The sequence below is a fragment of the Canis lupus genome, chromosome 18, assembly GCF_048164855.1.
Source record: "Canis lupus baileyi chromosome 18, mCanLup2.hap1, whole genome shotgun sequence".
Classification (NCBI taxonomy): domain Eukaryota; kingdom Metazoa; phylum Chordata; class Mammalia; order Carnivora; family Canidae; genus Canis; species Canis lupus.
In genome coordinates, this window is record NC_132855.1 from 51,427,092 (window position 1) to 51,446,836 (window position 19,745).

General features: G+C 36.8%; 1 protein-coding gene across 8 annotated transcripts in view; it reads right to left on the bottom strand.

Annotated features, from left to right (window-relative positions):
- The window catches only part of GRM8 (glutamate metabotropic receptor 8), a 731,564-nt gene that overhangs the window by 128,499 nt on the left and 583,320 nt on the right, over positions 1-19,745 (bottom strand). For all 8 annotated transcript variants that reach the window (XM_072784432.1, XM_072784437.1, XM_072784436.1 and 5 more), the window contains exon 8: positions 14,429-14,565. In XM_072784432.1, the coding sequence (XP_072640533.1) occupies positions 14,429-14,565 (137 nt within the window). The remainder of the gene's footprint in view (positions 1-14,428; positions 14,566-19,745) is intronic.

The following is a 19,745-nucleotide window of genomic DNA, read 5'->3' on the forward strand; positions in this document are numbered from 1 at the left end:
GCTCCGTAAGCTGATCTACATATTTGCTAGATGATGAGGAGGGCAGAGGCAGCCACAAAACTCCAGAACAGCTGCTTCTTTCTCTTCTACTCAACATTTAAACAATCTGGGCAGTTTAGGGGCAGCCACTAGGGAGCAGCAGCAGATGGCTGCCATGCTCCAGAGGTGGACTCCTGAATGGTGAGGGTTCCCGTTAGGAAAAGCAGCGATCTTTTTTATGCCAATAAATGTGATCTACTGAAAGGCTGCAAAAGGGCACATTTGTGAAAATTTACCGTTTTTAATTTTGGTCTTTAATTTAGTTCTCTAAACAAGTATTTTATTTTATACATCAGCTAAAGAATGATCAGTGAACTCAAAAAAAAAAAAAAAGAAAAAGAAAAAAGAAAAGAAAATTAAAAGAAAATAACATTTTCTCTTCCCATCTGGACTTAACTCCTATGAAGTAAGGGAGAAATGGTCAAGTAACAAACTTACAATGAAATTTTTCAGATTCAATCCACATTTACTGGGTTTGTGTGCCAATTACAGTACCAGAATTTTCCATGAGCATTATCTTACATGAAGGAGGTATGAGAAGTTCTTTTTCTAAATAGGGGTAAAAGACTGAGCTTCACACACACACACACGCACGCACGCACGCACACACACTTGCACACACACACACATACCACATAAAAAAAGACAAAAAAAAAACAGAAGAAACTAAATATTAGAAGTTAAGTTTTGCTGGACTATATGTAAATCCAATTCTGATTAAATCAATGCATACCTCAATGTATGTCAAAAATCCTCCCAAATGAAAAATGAAAAAGTTGGCTTTTTTTTAATGTGACTTTGTGTGACTATTATCCTCTACATAGAATTATTGACTTCACAAATAAGAGCTAACAATCCTACAGCATTTTGAAGTTTACAAAGTATTTTCACATAGGAAACCTTTTAGATCCTTAAAAAAGATTCAATCAAATAGGAACTAGTTAGTACGTAATACTTAGTATATAATATATACTAGTTATTATATAATAGTAACTCCAAGATGAGGAAAGATTTCAGAGCTATAGTGTGCTGACTGGGTTGGCTTCTATTCTGTAGCAGGGATGTTTTAATAAGATTAAGGCAGGTAATGGACATAACAACAAGGCTTTGCTCTGATGCTGGTAGAATGTATCATCATTGGCCAACTAGTTTTTTTTTTTTTTTTTTTTGGAGTTTTTATGGAAAGGGCAAAAGCAGTTGGTATTCTCACAAAAGAATTTTATTTTTGTCCATCTTCTGGGGTACACCAAGAGTGTTTATAATTTGTCTACTGAACTAAAACTCTGCTGCAATGTCTCCTGAGTTTGGTTCACTGAATTGTTCACTTACATATGTAAAAAAAAGGGGGAATTAGTAAAAAGTAATTTAAACTATAAGATATCTGCTGGTACTCTGTTACTAACCAATATTATAGAAATAATTGTCAAATTTTGAATTGGTATTTATCTTCAAAATTCCCTAAATTCCTTAAAATGAAATCAGGTCAACATGAAGTTCAAGAAAATACTAGAGAATAGACTGAGGTGTTTTGTAAAAAGGTAACCTACTTATACCACTTGAAAAACTAGGAAAAAAGTTGCAGTTAGAATAAAGGATAATTTTCTTTTTGTAGCAAATAAGCCCGAAGTCAAAAGCAGAACTATTCCCTCATAATTTATATGGCCAAGTGGCATTGTGAAGTTATAAATGTCTCTGAAAACCACCTTTTTGTAGACTGATGGAGATCTATTGACCTCCTATGATTCCCCTTCCCATTCCCTCTAGTCTTCATGAACATTCCTAGACAGCCCCCCTCTACCTCTGTGCAGTCTACTCCCTACCATTGGCACGCCTTCCCTTCATGTCCTTAGATTAGAACATTCAAGCTCCTTCTAGCTTCTGTGTGACTTCCTCCTTGGAGCTCTCTCCTATGGCACCCTTTTCCCTGAACTCTCTCTCCTGCATTCTTATCTACCTCAAGTCATCATGAGGTCCACCTTTTCCTGGTTTCCCCATATCCAGTCATTCACCATTTCTTCTTGACTCTACTTCTTCCAAATTCCTAGAAGCTGAGCACTGGAGTGCACATGCATTTCACTTACGCTTCCCCTAACTGAGTGAACTTAAATAAAGCAACTCATTGTTAATCTTACTTTCTCTTTTTTAAAAAAAAAAAGGTCATTCTACCAGTATCTCACTCACACGGTTATGATAAAGATTAAATGAGTTAATAAATGTAAAATTCAGCTTATGTGGAAAATTCAGCTTAAGCCAACATTTCTCAAAGTGAGCTTCAAGGAATATTAGTTCCACAAAATGCTCTTCAAATAAAAATGGGATTCATGGTCAAATCAATTTATTAAACAGTACGTCCCAATCCCAGGCTGACTTCTCAGTCAATCATGGTGTGCATCAGCACATTAAAGGCTCGGCAGGTATTGCAGGAAAACAAAACAAAACAACAACAGTTGTCCAGGCAGTCCCTAAACTTCATTGACCAGAGAGCCTTTGTGTGCATAGACAGCAGATAGTTAAAATCCTGCAGAACCTGTATTCTGAGGAGGGTGTTGGAAAAAATGCTGACTTAGATAAGACCCATCATCATCATTTTCCAAGTTGTTTCAGCCTCAAGTTTCCAACAGTTTTAGAAAAAAAAATTATCTTTTATTTTTTATTTTTCTGTTAGAGAGGCAATCTTCTAATTTTCAGAGCCACCACGAACTCTCAGAAAAATGAGCCAATTGTCCTGTGGGAGGCTGTGTCATCACGGTAGTAGAATGGTATTAACTTCCTCAGGCCAATTATTTCTTCAGACTCTTTTAAAGGATATGAAAAAGTTCTGTTTTTCATGCGATGCCCAGTAATTGCTTAGCCAGCTAGTAACAGATGCGAAACTTCATCTCAGGAGAAAAGTTTAACATACAAATATGCGAAAAGCTGAGAAAGAGTGGAAGAACTCTGGGGAGACTCAGGAAATGGATAAACAGGCATGAAGGCAGATTCAAGATGTGATCGCTGTGCCTGAGTCCTGATACATCTACCTCCAAACGTAAAGCTGCTTTACTGTGTATGAGGTAAAAGGGCAATCAATGCTTGTGGACTGATTGTCTCAATGTCACAAGCAGAATGCAATCAAATTTGAGATGGCACAGCAGGAATTCTGAAATCATTTTAGTTTTCCCTTTTTATGGAAGCAAAAATAAGCCTAGCTCCCATTTACTGTTCAGGTGTGGGCTGTTCTTCTCTACCACGACATCTTCTAATTCTTCACATGGAACTTAGCTCTCTTATCTTGTTGCAAAAGTGCTTTCTGAATAAACTAGCATTTCTCAAATCACATCAGTTATTTCTACTTAGCTCTGCTTGATTTCAGTCCATCTAACAGAACAAACTCAACTTCCCTATAGCATAGTCCTATTTTTAAAGCATATTCTAAAAATGCGTGTCTTTAAAGTCAAAAGAGAACTAATAGCCTAGCCATTTTTAGTAATTTTTACATTTTTATTAAAACAAAAGAACCTCTCCCATTTTCTATTTTAGTTTTCATAGGCTATAAGCAGTCGTGCTTCTTCAAGTAAATATCCCAAGTTGAAAATAATCACATAAGGCCTCTGATCAGTGAGGTTTACATGGTAGCATTATTCTATATAGATAAATGAATGAGGCCTTACACTTTTTAGAGTACATATTTTAGCTAAAAAACAATAAGTAAAAAGACAAGAAAACACATATAACGTAACTCTACTATCTGAAGTATCCAATTAGAAAATAAGAGATCTCAAAGAAACTCTAGTGAAAAGCTATATTTGGTTCCTAATTTTATAAACCTAGAAACTGAGGCCTCAAATATTAAGTCATAAAGCACAAATATATCTAAGGATTAGTGAGAGTTCAGGTTGAAAACCAGTCTCCTAACTTCCAGTGACGCTTTCCACATCATCACAGACCTTCCTAGGGTCTGTCCTTTAAGTCCTTCTGTACCCTGAACAACATGAAATGACATCTCTATCAAACATTTTATGGATATCATTTATAAAAATTGACTGGTTCTTTGACTTTATGGCTAGGGTCATTAGTTGCACAAGTTTAAAAAATTTAATTCACAGATCTTGAGCTCAAAGTATGTTCTTACTAGGAGATTCCCATAGTAATCTGTCCTTTTGGGTTCCCTTTAAACATTTCTACAAAGAGTTTCAATCAGTAGTCTCGAAGATCATACAGTGGTTTAATCTAAAAGTCATGTCTGATTTTTGGAATCTAGAACCATGGTCTGAATGCAGAAAAGATGCATATACCAACGGATCTGACAGCTATAAAGCAGTCAAATGAGGACTAATACAGCAAAGCCTACTGGTGTGTTAGAACAACTTAAGAAACAGAGCAGGGGCAACTTTGAGGAAGTCTTGGAAACTCAGTAAGAGTTTCATTTTAATACCACAGGCAGCAACTTTAGTATAGTATTGATAGAAGGAATGTAAAAAAGAAGCACAAGAAGAAAGAATACAGGTCTATTTTCAGAGACTATGATGTTCAAAGGAGCTAGACCTAGGTAGTACTACTTTTAAATAAGAACTTTTTCTTCTTAGGTGTATCTGCTGCAATTGTAGTAAGTACACCACATCCAAGGTGTCACTATGCCAGTTTTAAGTTTAAGGTACTACAGCAATAATGTTCTCTTTCTTATTTTCCAAAAGCATTCTATTTTAAAGGTTAACTGTAACTCTAAGACTGTCCGATAAAAATGAATTAGTTTGGTTCTGAGATAAGACATCACAGTCTTTCCTGTTTCTCTTTACATAAAACTCAACAAACGTCATAGTGGGTTTATACATACTATTTTGCTGGTGTCCTTCAAAGGGTGAATGGTTAAACAAACTTAGCACATATATACCATGGAATAATACTTAGCAACTAAAAGGAGCACACAACTTGGATAAATTTTGAAGGAATTATGTTGAGTGAAAAAAGCTAAACTCAAAGGATTATGTACCGTATGATTCCATTTACACAACATTCTTGAAATGACAAATTTGTAGAAATAGAGAACGCATTAGCTGTTGACAGATACTGGGAGAGGCATATGGGAAGGATGTGGATCTGGCAATAGAAGGGCAACATGGGAATCCTTGTGGTGATGGAAATGTTCTGTATTTTGACTATAGTGGCAGAAGCATGGACCAACACAGATTGGTCAGATTGCACAGAACTAAACACACTCGTACACACACACATACATCACATGAGTACAAGTAAAATTGGGGAGATTTGAACAAAATTGGTGGACTGTATAAATGTCACTGTCAAAAAAAAATGTCAATGTCCTGGCTGTGATATCACTCTATAGTTTTCAATATAATTGGGCAAAGAGGACATGAGATCTCTATTATTTGTTATAACTGCATGTGAATCTGCAATTATCTCAAAGTAAATTTAATTAAAAATTATTTTAGAACAAACACAAGCAAACAAGTAACGGTCAAATTTAGTATTTTTAAGTGTCCTTGCTATATCCCTCTGTCATTTATTTGTGGATTTATGCTTAACCCCCTGGAGATATATACTACTGCACATTTCTAGAACTTCATTGGAGATAAGGATCCATAACCTTAGTAAAATGCAATAGGGACTTTGGGGAGGATCCAGCTTCTGGCTCTATTTATCTTCCTTAAATAGTGGGACTTTTGAGGAAAGATGTCATGTTAAACTTCTGATTCAGTCAATAGACATGGTAACTTTATCCTTTTTAGTTTCATGCCCTTACCAGCAATTGATCTCTATAGCTGGGGGTGACATATTTTATTCTTATATAATACTTTGCAGTTTTCACTTGTAATTCTCTAGTATGCTGAAGATTTTAAATAACACTGATCTATCCATTGAGCTTTTTAAAAGTACCCTGGCATACAGGGTTCACATATATTTTAGTAAATCTACTATAAGAAAATGACCTTTTTTTTTTTACCAGTTATATCTCTATTTTACATTATCATTTTATGTTTATAACCTTATTTTAACCTTTCCTATTCTACTTATCATGTTAAAATTGTACTTACTTTACTCCTCCCAAGGTTAGAATAAGGATTAAAATATCACTTATAATTTTTTATTACCTTATTATCCCCATAAAAGTCTAGAATCACCATCTTTCTTTGCCCTTCTTTGGTGTTGATATAAAGAGGCACTTTGTATTTTATGTTATGTCCTTTTTGAGTTGCAATTTATTCTTTGATTTGCCTTTTCTAATTTGACCTCTATCATTTTTTTAGCTTTCATTTCCCTTGCTCTGTCACTGTCACAATTACTTATTAAAATAACTAATCAAGCCCTTGTGATGAATTTTTTTCATCAATAGTAACAGACTTTGTAATGCTCTACTTATATTTTCCCTGATATGCTACTAGATTCCTTGGATACTATTAGATTATTCTGGGAATCTGCCTTCAATGAGATTGAGATAACTGAATCCAGCATCTCAATTCTTAATGATATTAAGCCATATTTTATATGGCATAAATTTGTATTTCTTAAAATATCACATCAATGGCACATTGGAGGCACTTTATTTTTATATGGCATAATTTTGTATGTTCTTAAAATATCAGCATGATTCTTACTCAGCTGAACAGCCTAGATGAATCTATTGGTTGTAATTGCTAATGAGGAAATCAAACTTGACTACTAACTAAAATTTGTTAACTCTCTTTATTCTTTCTTCCTAATTTACTGGTTTGTTTGTTTATCCTGCTATGATAAATGAATCTGATTAAATCCTTTTAAATGTCTCATGGAACAAAGCTCAAATCAAGTAGATGAACAGATAAGGCAGAGATAATCTGTCAGACAGGCAGCAATGGGTATTGCTCCTTCAAGGTAAGCATCAGAAACCAGTAAGCAACTCAGAGGTCCCACAGGGTACAGGAAGTTCTGCAAATAAAAGCCAGTGGTAATAGTAACAGTTAAATCCTAAAGAATCTTATGTGGGTCTCATACATATACTCTCCTTGTTCCTGTGTGTAACTGAGTTTTCCATTGGTTTTTTATATGGCTTGATTAGATGGATCCTGAACTAGATTCTCCATACTGGCTTTTACATCCCTGTTCATCCTTGATTACTGTTATGGCTCCAAGCTCTACTTTTACCCCATGTGCTCCTAGGTTATACTTTATCTCCAGATTAGTATTTTAGGGTCAGCTCACTTTAATTGCCTTGAGACGATAACAGTACTTTTATTTTTTAGTTCATTAATTTATTCAGTGAATATTTAGTGAAACTCATATTGTGCTAATTGTTAAAGATTTACAGACAAGTAGAATAGATTCTTTGCCCTAAATAATCAATGCGTCTCTGAGAATGAATGGTAGGGGCCTTCTGAATGTCAGGCTTCTCCCATCTGGCCACCCTAATATTAGGGTCTTTCCAGCTTGTTTCCATGGGGATATCACAAATCAGATGGATCAAAACAGTTTCCGGTTCCCAGTCTCCAGACCAAGAGAGAATATGATTCTTTGTGAACACTAATCCTACTTTGCTAATAAGGATGTGTGTTTAAAATAGACGAGAATAAAGGAACATGGATGGATGCATTGTGGACTCATGAAAGAGACGTATCTTTGGATTCTCCTCCTGCTTAGTGCTACTAGTTCAGATATGACCCCTGGGACTAAATCTGAAATACCTACCTCCATATCATTACAGCACCCTGCACGGCAATGGTGCATTGGAGGCATTTTATTCTGAAATGGATGGATGGATGGATGCTTTTTCCATGGTCTATACACTCTTGCAACCATTTCTGGCCACTGAAATAACTGAAGATTCAATTTGAATCTCATCTATCAAGAAATTTTATTCAGTCCCCCTAGTTGGAAGTAATCATTACATCTTCTGAGTTCATAGTTTGTTCTTTAATCTGTACTTAATTATACTTTTATTGTAGTTATTCAAGTATATAATTGCCTTTAATGAATTGCAAAACTTTTTTTAAGATTTTATTTATTTATTTATTTATTTATTTATTTATTTGAGCACACAAATTGAGGGGTGGTAGGGGCAGAGGGAAAGGGGGAAGCAGGCTCCCCACTAAGCAGGGAGCAGGACATGGGGCTTGATCCCAGGCCCAAGAATCATGACCTGAGCCAAAAGCAGATGCTTAACCAACTGAGCCACTCAGGCACCCTAAATTGAAAATTATTTGATATTTGGAAGTTTATATTATTGAACTTTGTACTCCTCAACAGTTTAGCATTCAGCTCAGCAGAGAGAAGTCACTGAATAAATAATCTGTGCGCAAGTCCACTTCCTAATCAATAATCCTGGATCATTGTTCCATGTTTAATTAGTATTTAGAAAATATCAGCATATTATTCATGACATTCAACAAATACTTATCAAGCACCTACCCTGAGCTAGCAAGAACATAGTTAAAATTTAATCACCTTGACATTTGCTCAACATGTCAAGAACATGAATTTACTAAATGCTTATTTTCTCATATACAGAGATAGATCTACTGACCCGAAAATGACCTTTTTTAAAAAAAATAAATTTACACCTAATAAACCAAAATATATTTTTCACAATTAGTCATCTTGTTATAAGGAAAGGAAGCAGAATAGTCTTTTTCAGAATTGATTATAAAGGCAGGAACTACAGTGGCATATCAAGTTCTGTCAGAATGTAGTAAAATATCAGAGAATTGACTTCATGCTCATGGTTTGTGGGGAAGGGAGAGCTTATAGATGCTTGCCTCACAGGGTGAACTATCTTTCATAAGTACTGACCATGATAAGAAAGAGCATTTCCAAATGTAGGCAACTTGGCAAATGGGGAAATCAAGGCAGAGAGAGAATGCATGACTTCTAAGAATCCAAACAAATAAAAGGTCAAGTCTCTCCTCAAACACTGTTCCAACTTCATTCAATCCATCCTTACTTCAAGACTATTTCAATAGCTTTCATTATAGAAAATCTGCTTCTCTATGCTATTAATGAGTCTAGTGGATTTGGTTAAAAGTTTTTGATGTTTGGCCAAAACAGCAATCCCATGAGGCAAATGAGGGCACTGAGGAATTCTCACTTTCTGCATTTGAAGCAAGCTGAGGAACCCCCAGTACAGTATATATCTGACTGACCATCTACAGGAAAAAAAAAATATGTATATATAAATATATATATTCAATGAAAATATCTTTTTATAAATACTATATAACAAGGACATAGGAAAGACAGATTTCATTGGGTTAAACTCCACCAGAAATTTTGCCCAAGTTTCTGGTTGTCCCCAAAGCCTGTAGCCCAGTTTTTAATACCAAAATAAACATTTTGGGTGTGCTGCATAGGCACAGATAAGTTATTATGGCACATGTACCTCTTTTTAAGATTAATCCCCACCCCAAACAGCAAGATTAAGACAGAAAAGACTTTACATATGTGGAATTTTAGATTAAAATGACAGGTCCTCGGTAATAGGTTGGTTAGAGTGGCAAAACAAAATGAAACAAATTATCATTACCATCTTCATTTAACACCGAATATGTGGCAAGCAATGTTCTAGGATCTTTGTGTATGTGATTTCCTTTAACTATCTCATGAATTCTATGAAGTCGTCCTGACTGTTTCCATGCAGATGAAAGATCTGAGACTAAGACATAAAATGACATGCCTATGGCCATAAGACTCATCAATGGATGGATGGAATTCAAATATCTTTCTGACTTTGAGGTCTCATTCTTGACCATTATATTCTAATGTGTTCTGTCTTTATAATAAGCCTATTTATACAGATGAGAAAACTGAGGTTCAGGATTCAGTAACTGGTCAAGAGTTACTCTACTAAGGAGTGACCCACTCAAATTAAATCAGGGTCAATGAAGCCTCCAAATCACGCAATGGACACTGTGCCACTAATAATTGTGGTTAAGATACTCATATGAAGCCACAGTCCTTTACTAAGTTTATCTCAAAATTATTTACTTGAATAAAAAGAGAAGAAAATAAAACAATAAAACAGGCAAAACCATATGCCTCATTCCTACTGTAATCCAAAAAAACATAGCTCTGGTTGGAAGTATAAAAAAAGTGAGCCCTGCATTATTTTACGTACATCCAGTAATCTCCATATACCTCTTCCCTGTGGACTTACAGCAGCATATGGCTGTTCTTCTCGCAATTCAGGCTCGGCTGTTTACTCTGAACTTCTAGGTTACAATATGTTTTATAATAGCTAATAAGGACCACCGGCCCTCTTGAGAGACTCAGCCTAACAAAACGGAAAGACCTAATTGTTCAGATTCACTCTAAGGTAGACAATACACCCTTCATGCATGGACTGCGATGACTGAATAGAAAACCGAAATCAAACTAAGCAATTATACTAACTGATGGTAATCGCTAAATTAAGAACATATGTTAGTTCCATAATAAAGAAAAAGAAACAATAATATTGGGAACACTAAAGACAATGCTTTTGAGGAAATAAAACACCTCATAATTTTCCAGGAAAAAAAGAAAAAAAGACTTCCTCGTTTTAAAAATTCTTTTACTCCACTAAAGTATATTCAGGGCAAATTTGTCACACTCATATATGCTTAGTCGTATACTCTCTGTGTACAAAATTGTCCTATAGTTGAGTTCAGCCAGAAAAACTGGCTTTTTGAAAATATGCAGAATTCAATCCAGTAACAGACTGATATGATAAATGCTTACCATGGAGAGTGTAAAATCTGTTGTGAAATCTGGTTTAATAGGTTAAGAAGAGACGGAGTACATGGGGGAGAGTATCCTCCCCTGTCCCTCAGCACAACCCTCATCAGCAGCCAGATTAGGAACCTGTTTCTAGGCAGCTGCAGCAAAGCCGCGCACACACCTTGCTCAGGGTGCCTGGTACCTGTAGTACTAGCACTGTTGGTTGAGTGTGGCTCTATCCTGCTAGTCTGTGAGTGCCCTGAGAACCACATACTCAGTCTTGTCTCAAAACTTAGCACGGAGGGACCTCTGGGTGGCTCAGTGGTTGAGCTTCTGCCTTTGGCTCAGGGCATGATCCCGGGGTCCTGGGATTGAGTCCCACATCAGGCTCCCCTCAAGGAGCCTGCCTCTCCCTCTGCCAGTGTCTCTGCCTCTTTCTCTCTGTGTCTTTCATGAATGAATAAATAAAATCTTTAGAAAAAAAAAGAACAGAATGAATTTATCCAATCCATTAAAAAAATAACTCCCTAGCCACAATAGCTAGCCATATGCTACCACACAAAAAGGACGTTTGTATTTATCTTACATAAAGGATACTTTTTAAGTGTAGATGGATTGGCTAAAGTATTAAAGATGGGCAAAAATAGTAGACAATGGAGACAAATAGCATTTTAATGAAGACCCCTCAGAACTTTCTAAAGCAAATCCAAGTGCCTCTTCAATAAGCAGTGCTCTACTCACTACAGTGATTATTAGATCTCCCACTGGCCACATAGAATCATGAGATACTGGATTAATTATAGGTAATATTGATGGATTTCACGTGTGCCAAGCCCTGGACTAAATGCTTTATTGTATTCTTTCATTTAATTCTTATTGCAACCATATAAGATGTGTGCTACTAATATTTCCATTTTCCAGATGATAGAACCAAAGCAAAGCATTTGTTCCGTGCCTTGACTACTATCTAAACAGAACTTTAATAAATTGGTCACTTTCCAAGTACTCTGTACTCCTTCAAACAGGTCACCTTAAAACAGGTCACTGATCCAAGGAGAAACAATTTGTCCTGCTGAACTCCAGAAGTCAATCCTTGACGTATAATCTCTCCCCCCAGCCTAATTCACTTACTTTTCTGCTGAAAGATACATTCTCTCTGTTTCAGTAAAGCTGGCACTGCTATTTAGTTATAAATGGTCATTACATGCATGAGAAATAATTCTTACAAATTGTTTTAATATATTTTATGAACAATAACACAATAATAAACATAAAACTTTCATGCACTGTTAAATGTACATAAAAGAGCAACCTGAGATTCAATACGGAGTTCTATAATAAATATATCCTGCACATACAGAGATATGTGTACTTGCATGTATAAATATTTTAGGTATCTTATATATATTATATATAAGATATTATATATTATATATAAGATATTATATATTATATATAAGATATATATCTTATATATTAGTGCACATGTTTTTTTAACCATGAACTTTGTTATCATCCCTAATAATAAGAACATAATTAGCAGTTCGGCATTCATAAACATCAGATAAAAAGTAGCTTCCCTATTTTAACCCTTATCAAATTTTCTTTGCCACATCTAATTATTTTATTTCACATAGGTCCACTTTCAAAAAGGCTTTTGCCAAAAATCTATTGATTTTCAGATTGGCATTAATAACCTATAGAATTATCAAAGCAATGCTATGATAAATGTTGCAGAACAATAGGAAGATCTCCTCAGGCTGCTACATGTAGTAAACTGTAGATATGTAATCTTATAAAGCACAATAGTAGTTGGAAATACAAGCTGTCTTTGTGCATTATTGAATGCAGAAGTGTGATAATTATCAGGAAGTCATTTCAGAGACAGTAGATCATCAATATCCCAGTTTTATTATTTCTCATCATCTGCTTCCTTTTTAAAAATTTTGGTGGTTGGTGCTGCATAAGCATACTACTATATTTGGAGATACAGAAAGTGAAAATGTATTAAAAATACCAAACCTATGTCTTTTGAGTGGGTTCAAACACAAGAAAGCACATGTGCATGTGTTATACACACAGAGACAAGAATGATCTCCACCCTTCTGTATGTCGTCGTGAGCTTTTACCTACTGGCTAGGATAATGTATGGCTAGGAAATGAACTTGACTATTCATTTAGGAAATAAACTCAATTCTCATAGAGTTGTGATGGCTTTGAAAATCAAGAAGAGGAGGGAACCCTGGGTGGCGCAGAGGTTTGGCGCCTGCCTTTGGCCCAGGGCGCGATCCTGGAGACCCGGGATCGAATCCCACATCGGGCTCCCGGTGCATGGAGCCTGCTTCTCCCTCTGCCTGTGTCTCTGCCTCTCTCTCTCTCTGATGACTATCATAAATAAATTAAAAAAAAAAAAAGAAGAGGAGAAATACTTAAATTATAGAAAAGAATGAAATACACATTAGAATCATACAACAGTAGATGAATATGTTTCTAGTTTATTTGAAGCATTTAAAAGCACCTTCCTGCTTACAGAGGAAACACTGCTATTACAGTGAGTGATTGATTCCTTGGCCCTTCACTTCCTATAAATAGTCCTATTTTACTGTTGTCGAAGATGTGTTCATGAATGAACTCCAATCCTTAGCTAAGACTCTACGGCACACTCCTTATTTCTCTATACTGGAAGAAGCCAGTGTGCACTGATACCCCGCCACAGGTTATAAAAAGGTGAAATAATTCCTTATTTAGGGATAAGCAGATGCTGTGCCAACCACCCTTATACCCTGTTCCCTTTCTGGGCCTCTCTTATCCCTCAAGTTCAGGATCAGCTTCCTGCTCCAGAGCCCCGTACCATTGGTGGGTGCCAGTACCACATAGCTCTCTGCAATGTCTCCACACTTTTCCTAAGAGAGCCTCTCTAGAGGGCTGCTGCCAGCCAGACACATTTGATGAAGCTCCTCCACCCTGCAGCCATCCTGCATGCCACCCCCACCAGGTCCTCATAAGACCTGGTAGGAGGAGACAAAGCCCTCTGTGTTGGTGACACCAGGGCAAGCAAATGCCCAGACACCTTTGGCATCACCCCCAGGGCCTGGGACTCCACTTAGGCTAGGCTTTCCAAGTTTTCTTGACATGGCCACTTCTAGGAACTGCAAAATCTGTGGGTCTTGGGCCTTGTTGACACCCCACGTGTGTGGGGACAGCAGGCAGCCTGAAAGGCTGTTAAATGATCTGAACATCACTTTTGGGTATATTAACCGTCTCTGGTATTGTGATTCAAAGAGTTAATGTAATATAAAGCATAATTCACTTTCATCAATCATAAGATCTCAACTTAGGATATGGCAAAGGTGAGATATGCTTATTTTTAAGCTTAAATTAGTCATTCATGGCACACTCTGTCATTCCTCCTCCACAACACACACACATGTATACACACAGAGTGTACCAACACTTAGCCAATGAGTCTTTCAGAAAAGGACAAAATTTCCCTAAATAGAATACAGTCACTTAAAAGGAAACGAGGTCTTTCATTAAACCCCTCCAGATAGATTTCTTTATAGATATTTAAGATTTTCCATAACATTTTAAAGTTGAAGAAGGAATAAAATTATATATTTTCTAAAACTACAAGACAATTCTAAAAAATCTTGTTTTATAAACATAAAAATAAAGCGTCCCTTCTTGAGAACTACATACATTAAGGTAAATTTATATTGATACTTACTTTTAGATGAAGCTGATTGGTCCAGTGCCCGATGATTTTATATTCTGCACTTTTGTTGGTTATTTGATACTGAAAGATATCATAACGTCCAGGAGCATCTCCATTTTCATTAAAAGTGACAGGTGTCCCAGCACTACCTATAAATGTTTAGAAAACAATGTTAATAAAGTTTTAGTACGGTAGCCCACTGAGCTTATTTTTCTCTAAGAAAGAATAGATATAGATAAAAATATATTGCGTGTAGTAAGAGATATGAAGATTGCAATCCATACAAGGTCATTCTCGATAGCATAATAGCTTCTACAAGAAAAGAAATCCAGACATACATATAGGAAGAAGACATGCTTTATTATGCACATTAAAAAGTAAATGGTGAGCATCCAAGTTAGGCAATGTACATAACAGTTAAATAAATAGAAGTTGATAGGCTGAATATTCCATTCTGGCTACAGAGAGTGACAGTCAATAGAGATGAGTGTAAATGTCTTGAAGCATAATAAGAACTAAAAACAGCAACCAAAATCTGGCAGAACATCCTAGCCAAATTCCCTTGAGTTTTGCTTTATGGGACTTGAACTCCACTCTGAAGCAGTTCCCTATTCAAACTCTCTTCTCAGCCCCTGCTTCTGTCATCTCTGCCTGAGAGTGCAACAATGTAGACCACTGTTGGGAACCTCCCAGGGGGTGAGACAGTGATCACTGAGAAGTCCCAACTCTGCTCAGATCATAAAAGTTCCTCCAGGTCACTGGGGAGGGGCAGCAGGATGCAAGAAATGTAGCATTTTCTGAACTCTCATTTCTCTAAGAAACTTTCAACTTTTCTCTTTTCTCCTCATAGCTTCTGCTCACTTTTACTTGCCCTCTTATTAACTGTTCCAGAATGACAGGTTGTAAAGGTACAAGGGGATGGCTACTCCCATGCTTCCTTGTTCTGTGGGGCCCCGCTAAGGGAAGAGACCTTTCTGTTCTCCAAAAGCCCTTAGCTTCTCCCCGTTCTCCCACTTAGTCTTGCTGGATGACTTTGCTATCTCCACAAATTCACCTGACATCAATCCCTTTCTGTTGTGCCCATCTTCTCTCTGCAGGCCCCGTCCCCTGAATTTCTACAAGTAGAAATTTAAAATATCCTTTGTATGAATCTGGCCAACCCTGAAAAATGTAATTGAGTTGGCCTTTTGTCCGGAAAAAAATTTAAGTGACAAATGTCTCAATATAGCCATTGCTTGATTATGATCTACTCACAACACAGGTAAGAATATAAATATAAACAAAATAAATCAATCTCTTAGATTTAGTTATTTCAGAAATTTTGAAGTACATTAATTTTTAAAAGCTTTTTAATTGATGAGCACTAGTGGAGAAATGGAAACAAACAATGTGGGGCTGTGAGGTAACTTATACTTGTTAGGTACTGCTCTCAGAGTCTATATACCTCCTTGAATATTTTCTGTTCAATAAGAAATCTGTTGGAAAAAGCTGTATTTTTATCACTAAGCATATTGAGCACTTCAACATGTTTTTGTAGGAAAAAAATGATATATCCAATGAAGGTTTTATTTGCAAATGTTTGGCTCTGTTGAACATTGTTCTGGGGAAGAGCATGGGCTTGGCCAAGATTCAGGGACTGAGTTTGATTTCTGGCTCTGCCAATTACCTGCATGATCTGGGCAAGTCACCCTCACTAAATCTGTTTTCTCAACTGTCAAGCATGCATAATATCTGCAACCTTCCTGGGCTATTCCAAGGGTTACATGAGATGATGTAGGTAAAGCACTTAATGCATGGCTGGCACATGATAGGTGTGCAATAAATGGAAGCCATCGTTGTTATTATCTGTTCCCTTGCCTACACTTCTGCTCCCATGATCTACATTATCTTATTTCCACAATGCAAAAAGCAACACAAGAATAATTCATTTGCCTTTATGAGAAAATATTATAAATATTGTAAGTGTAAGCCACTCTGTTTATTGTCATGTTTATTACTTTCCTTCTTCCCTCTTGCTACAAAATTGTATCCATTTTCTTTTTCATAATGACCTGCACTATTGGGCAAGCAGGAAAAAAATGAGAAAGCTAAAAATGAAATCATTTGATTTAGCAAACTTTGGCACCCTTAAAAGAATGAATATATAGGACTTAAGTCATTGACCAAAATGCCACAGGAAATAGCAACTTTCAATAGAATCTCAATTATTCATGCTCACCTTTTCCTTATCCAATTTATTTTATCAAATATTTATTACAATCAATAAATGGAACTTTATCTTTGGATTAGAATATTATAGTTTAATTATTTAGGGATCAGTCAGATTACTGGTACATGTATCAGTTAGCCTTTGTTCACTGGAGACTTGAGCTTCTGACTGTATTCTCCATCCCCATTCCTGTTATCATTCCTGGTGGCCTCATCATCCACCTGGATGACTCAACATCCTGGTCTCTGTGTTGGCTGACTTCCTCACTTCCCATTATCATCCCTCTCATGCATCTCACCACCCACCATGATCACACTCAAAAAGCTGTCCTTTTCAGGAACTACATCATCTCCCATATTTTACTCTCTGATTACCACCCTCCACCCTCACTGCAACAATTCTATGATCCCCTAAATCTACTGACTCATTCATTGCCCTCAGTTGGTCTTTATACTTCACCTACATGATAGTTTGTTTACCTTCCTGTTCTTGCACTGGTTCTATGCTCTTCTTCCAACCAACTTTATTTCTCTGCCAGATCACAATCCGTGTTTGAACTCAATTGTATATCTCCTTTGCCTATATTCAAGCAGCTGAATGTTGTTTGAGATAATCCTAAAGCTTTAATATCTGGAAGGGCCAGGCCTAGACTGAGGCAGGTGAGGTAACTCAGGCATGACTGGGAGAGTGGGTGCCTCCCTACATTCTGCACATTAGGCTCCTCACTCAGTTAGTTCATCTGTCCCAACATTCTGTCTGGTCTTACTTTAAATTCATGACCTCCGATTTCAGGGGTGTGTTCAACATTGCTCTGGAATCTTCCACACTTTCCCAACTAGTCTACCTTCCTGCTCTGGATGACTATTTCAGGCCTCACATATCCAATACCTTCCTGCCAACCCCCCATCACTTCAGCTTGTCTCATCCTTTCTCACTGAGAAAAAGCAGCAAGAGACAAACCTCCCTCATCTCTCCACCACAAGCCCTGCAAGCTCCCTACATGTGCACTCATATTAATCTCTTCCCTCCTGATGAGGCGCACATCCACACTCATCTTTCCGGGTTCAGGCATACTCCTCCCCTGGTGCAAGGACCCCCATGCCCTCACTCACTTCCCAGGCACCTTCAGGTTCTTTTTTTCTTTTTTTTTAAGATTTTATTTATTTATTTATTTATTTATTTATTTATTTATTTATTTATTTATGAGAGAGAGAGAGAGAGAGAGAGAGAGACGCAGGCAGACGGAGAAGTAGGCTCCATGCAGGGAGCACGATGTGGGACTCTATCCCAGGTCTCCAGGATCCTTGGGCCCAAGGCGGGGCTAAACCACTGACCCATCTGGGCTGCTCCAGGTTCTCAGTTCTCTTTTCCTCCTTGGACATCAACAATTTTTAGACTGTCCATATTATTCCCTTCAGTTGACATATGAGTTCTAATAGCTCTCATCTTAAAAAAAAAAAAGAAAAGGCAAGCAAACAAATCCCATTACTGACTCTATTGCCTCATTTATCCACTCTCCTGTTTTACTAACGACTTTTTAAGTGAGCTGTCCACACGCTCTCTATTGTCTTATTTCCCCCTAACTCTTCATACTGTTTTAATTTGAAATTTAACCTCATATCTCCACCAAAGAGTTTCAAATGTATACATCTAGCCCTGAATGCAGACTTGTCCAACTACTTGTACCTCCATTTGGTTGTTTGATAATCATCTTAAACTTAATGCATCTAGATATGACATTTGATTCTTTTCCAAATATGTTCTTCGTAGTCTTCCCTTTTTAGTAGTCAGCTAACAACAGTCCATTCACTCAATCAAGTCAAAACTAAGTTAAAACCCCATATCTAACTGTAAAATGGGAAAAAATGAATGTAAGCTCTGGGCTTTAATTAATAACAATGTGACATTATTGGTTTATTAATTGTAACAAATGTACTGAACTAATTCAAAATGTTAATAATTGGAGAAACTGTGTATTGAGTGGGGGTGAAATATGAAAAATATCTGTACTATCTTCCCAGTATTTCTGGAACTCTAAATCTAAAGATGTTCTTTAAAGTGTAAAGATTTATTTATTTATTTATTTATTTGAGAGAAACAGCATGAGCAGGGGACGGGCAGACGGAGAGAGAACCTCAAGCAGACTCCACACTGACCATGGAGCCTGACACCAGGCTTGATCTCATGACCCTGAGATCAGGATCTGAGCCAAAGCCAGGAGTTGGATGCTTAACTGCTTATACTACCCAGGTGCCCCTAAAGCTGTTCTTTAAAGAAGTTTAAAAAAAACTAAAAGAAAAATGATGAAATGATTTTAAGCAATACATTTTGTGCAACCCAATATATGCAAAATAGTATGACATCAAAATGTAACTGATATAAAGAATATTAATGAGGTATTTTACATGTTTTACATTCCAAATCCTCAAAACCCTGTGTACTACCTACAGATCATTCCAATTCAGACTAGTATTTCAAGTGCTCGATAGCAATTCATATCAAACCGCATAGGCCTAAAAGACAAATTATTTCAGCAGTCGTTGCTCTAACCCTCCATGCATTGAAGAAGTCCGCTGCTGAATCCTTTGGATCTCCTTTTCAATTTCAACTGGGCTGAATGCTTCTGGCCTCCACTTCAAGTAAACAGAACCCCCTTTCACTAGTTTCTCCCCTAAAGAAGTGTGGATCCACCAAAGTCTGACCCAGGGCTCAGTGGATACCAAATCCAGAGACGAGATCCTAAAATAAAATCCCAAATGCTCTGGTAGTAAAAACAAGCAAAAGCCTACATTGAAGGCATTAACAGATTCTATCTCCAAAACATGTCCAGAATTTACAGTAATTCATTCTCTGCCTGGCAGCCAGAGTGATACTTTGAAACACAAATCAAATCATAAGGCTCCTCATCTTAAGATCATACAGTGGTTTTCCATCTCACTTAGAATATAACACAAAATGTTTATCATGGCTTTTAAGGCCTTATTATTTCTCCAGTCTTACTCATTTCTTTAATTCATCCACCCTGGGCTTTTTTTTTTTTTCACCCTTGTTTTTTCAAACACATGAAGTTTGCACTAGCTCAGGACTTTTGTGGGTTTTTTCTTTTCTCTCTCTCTCTCT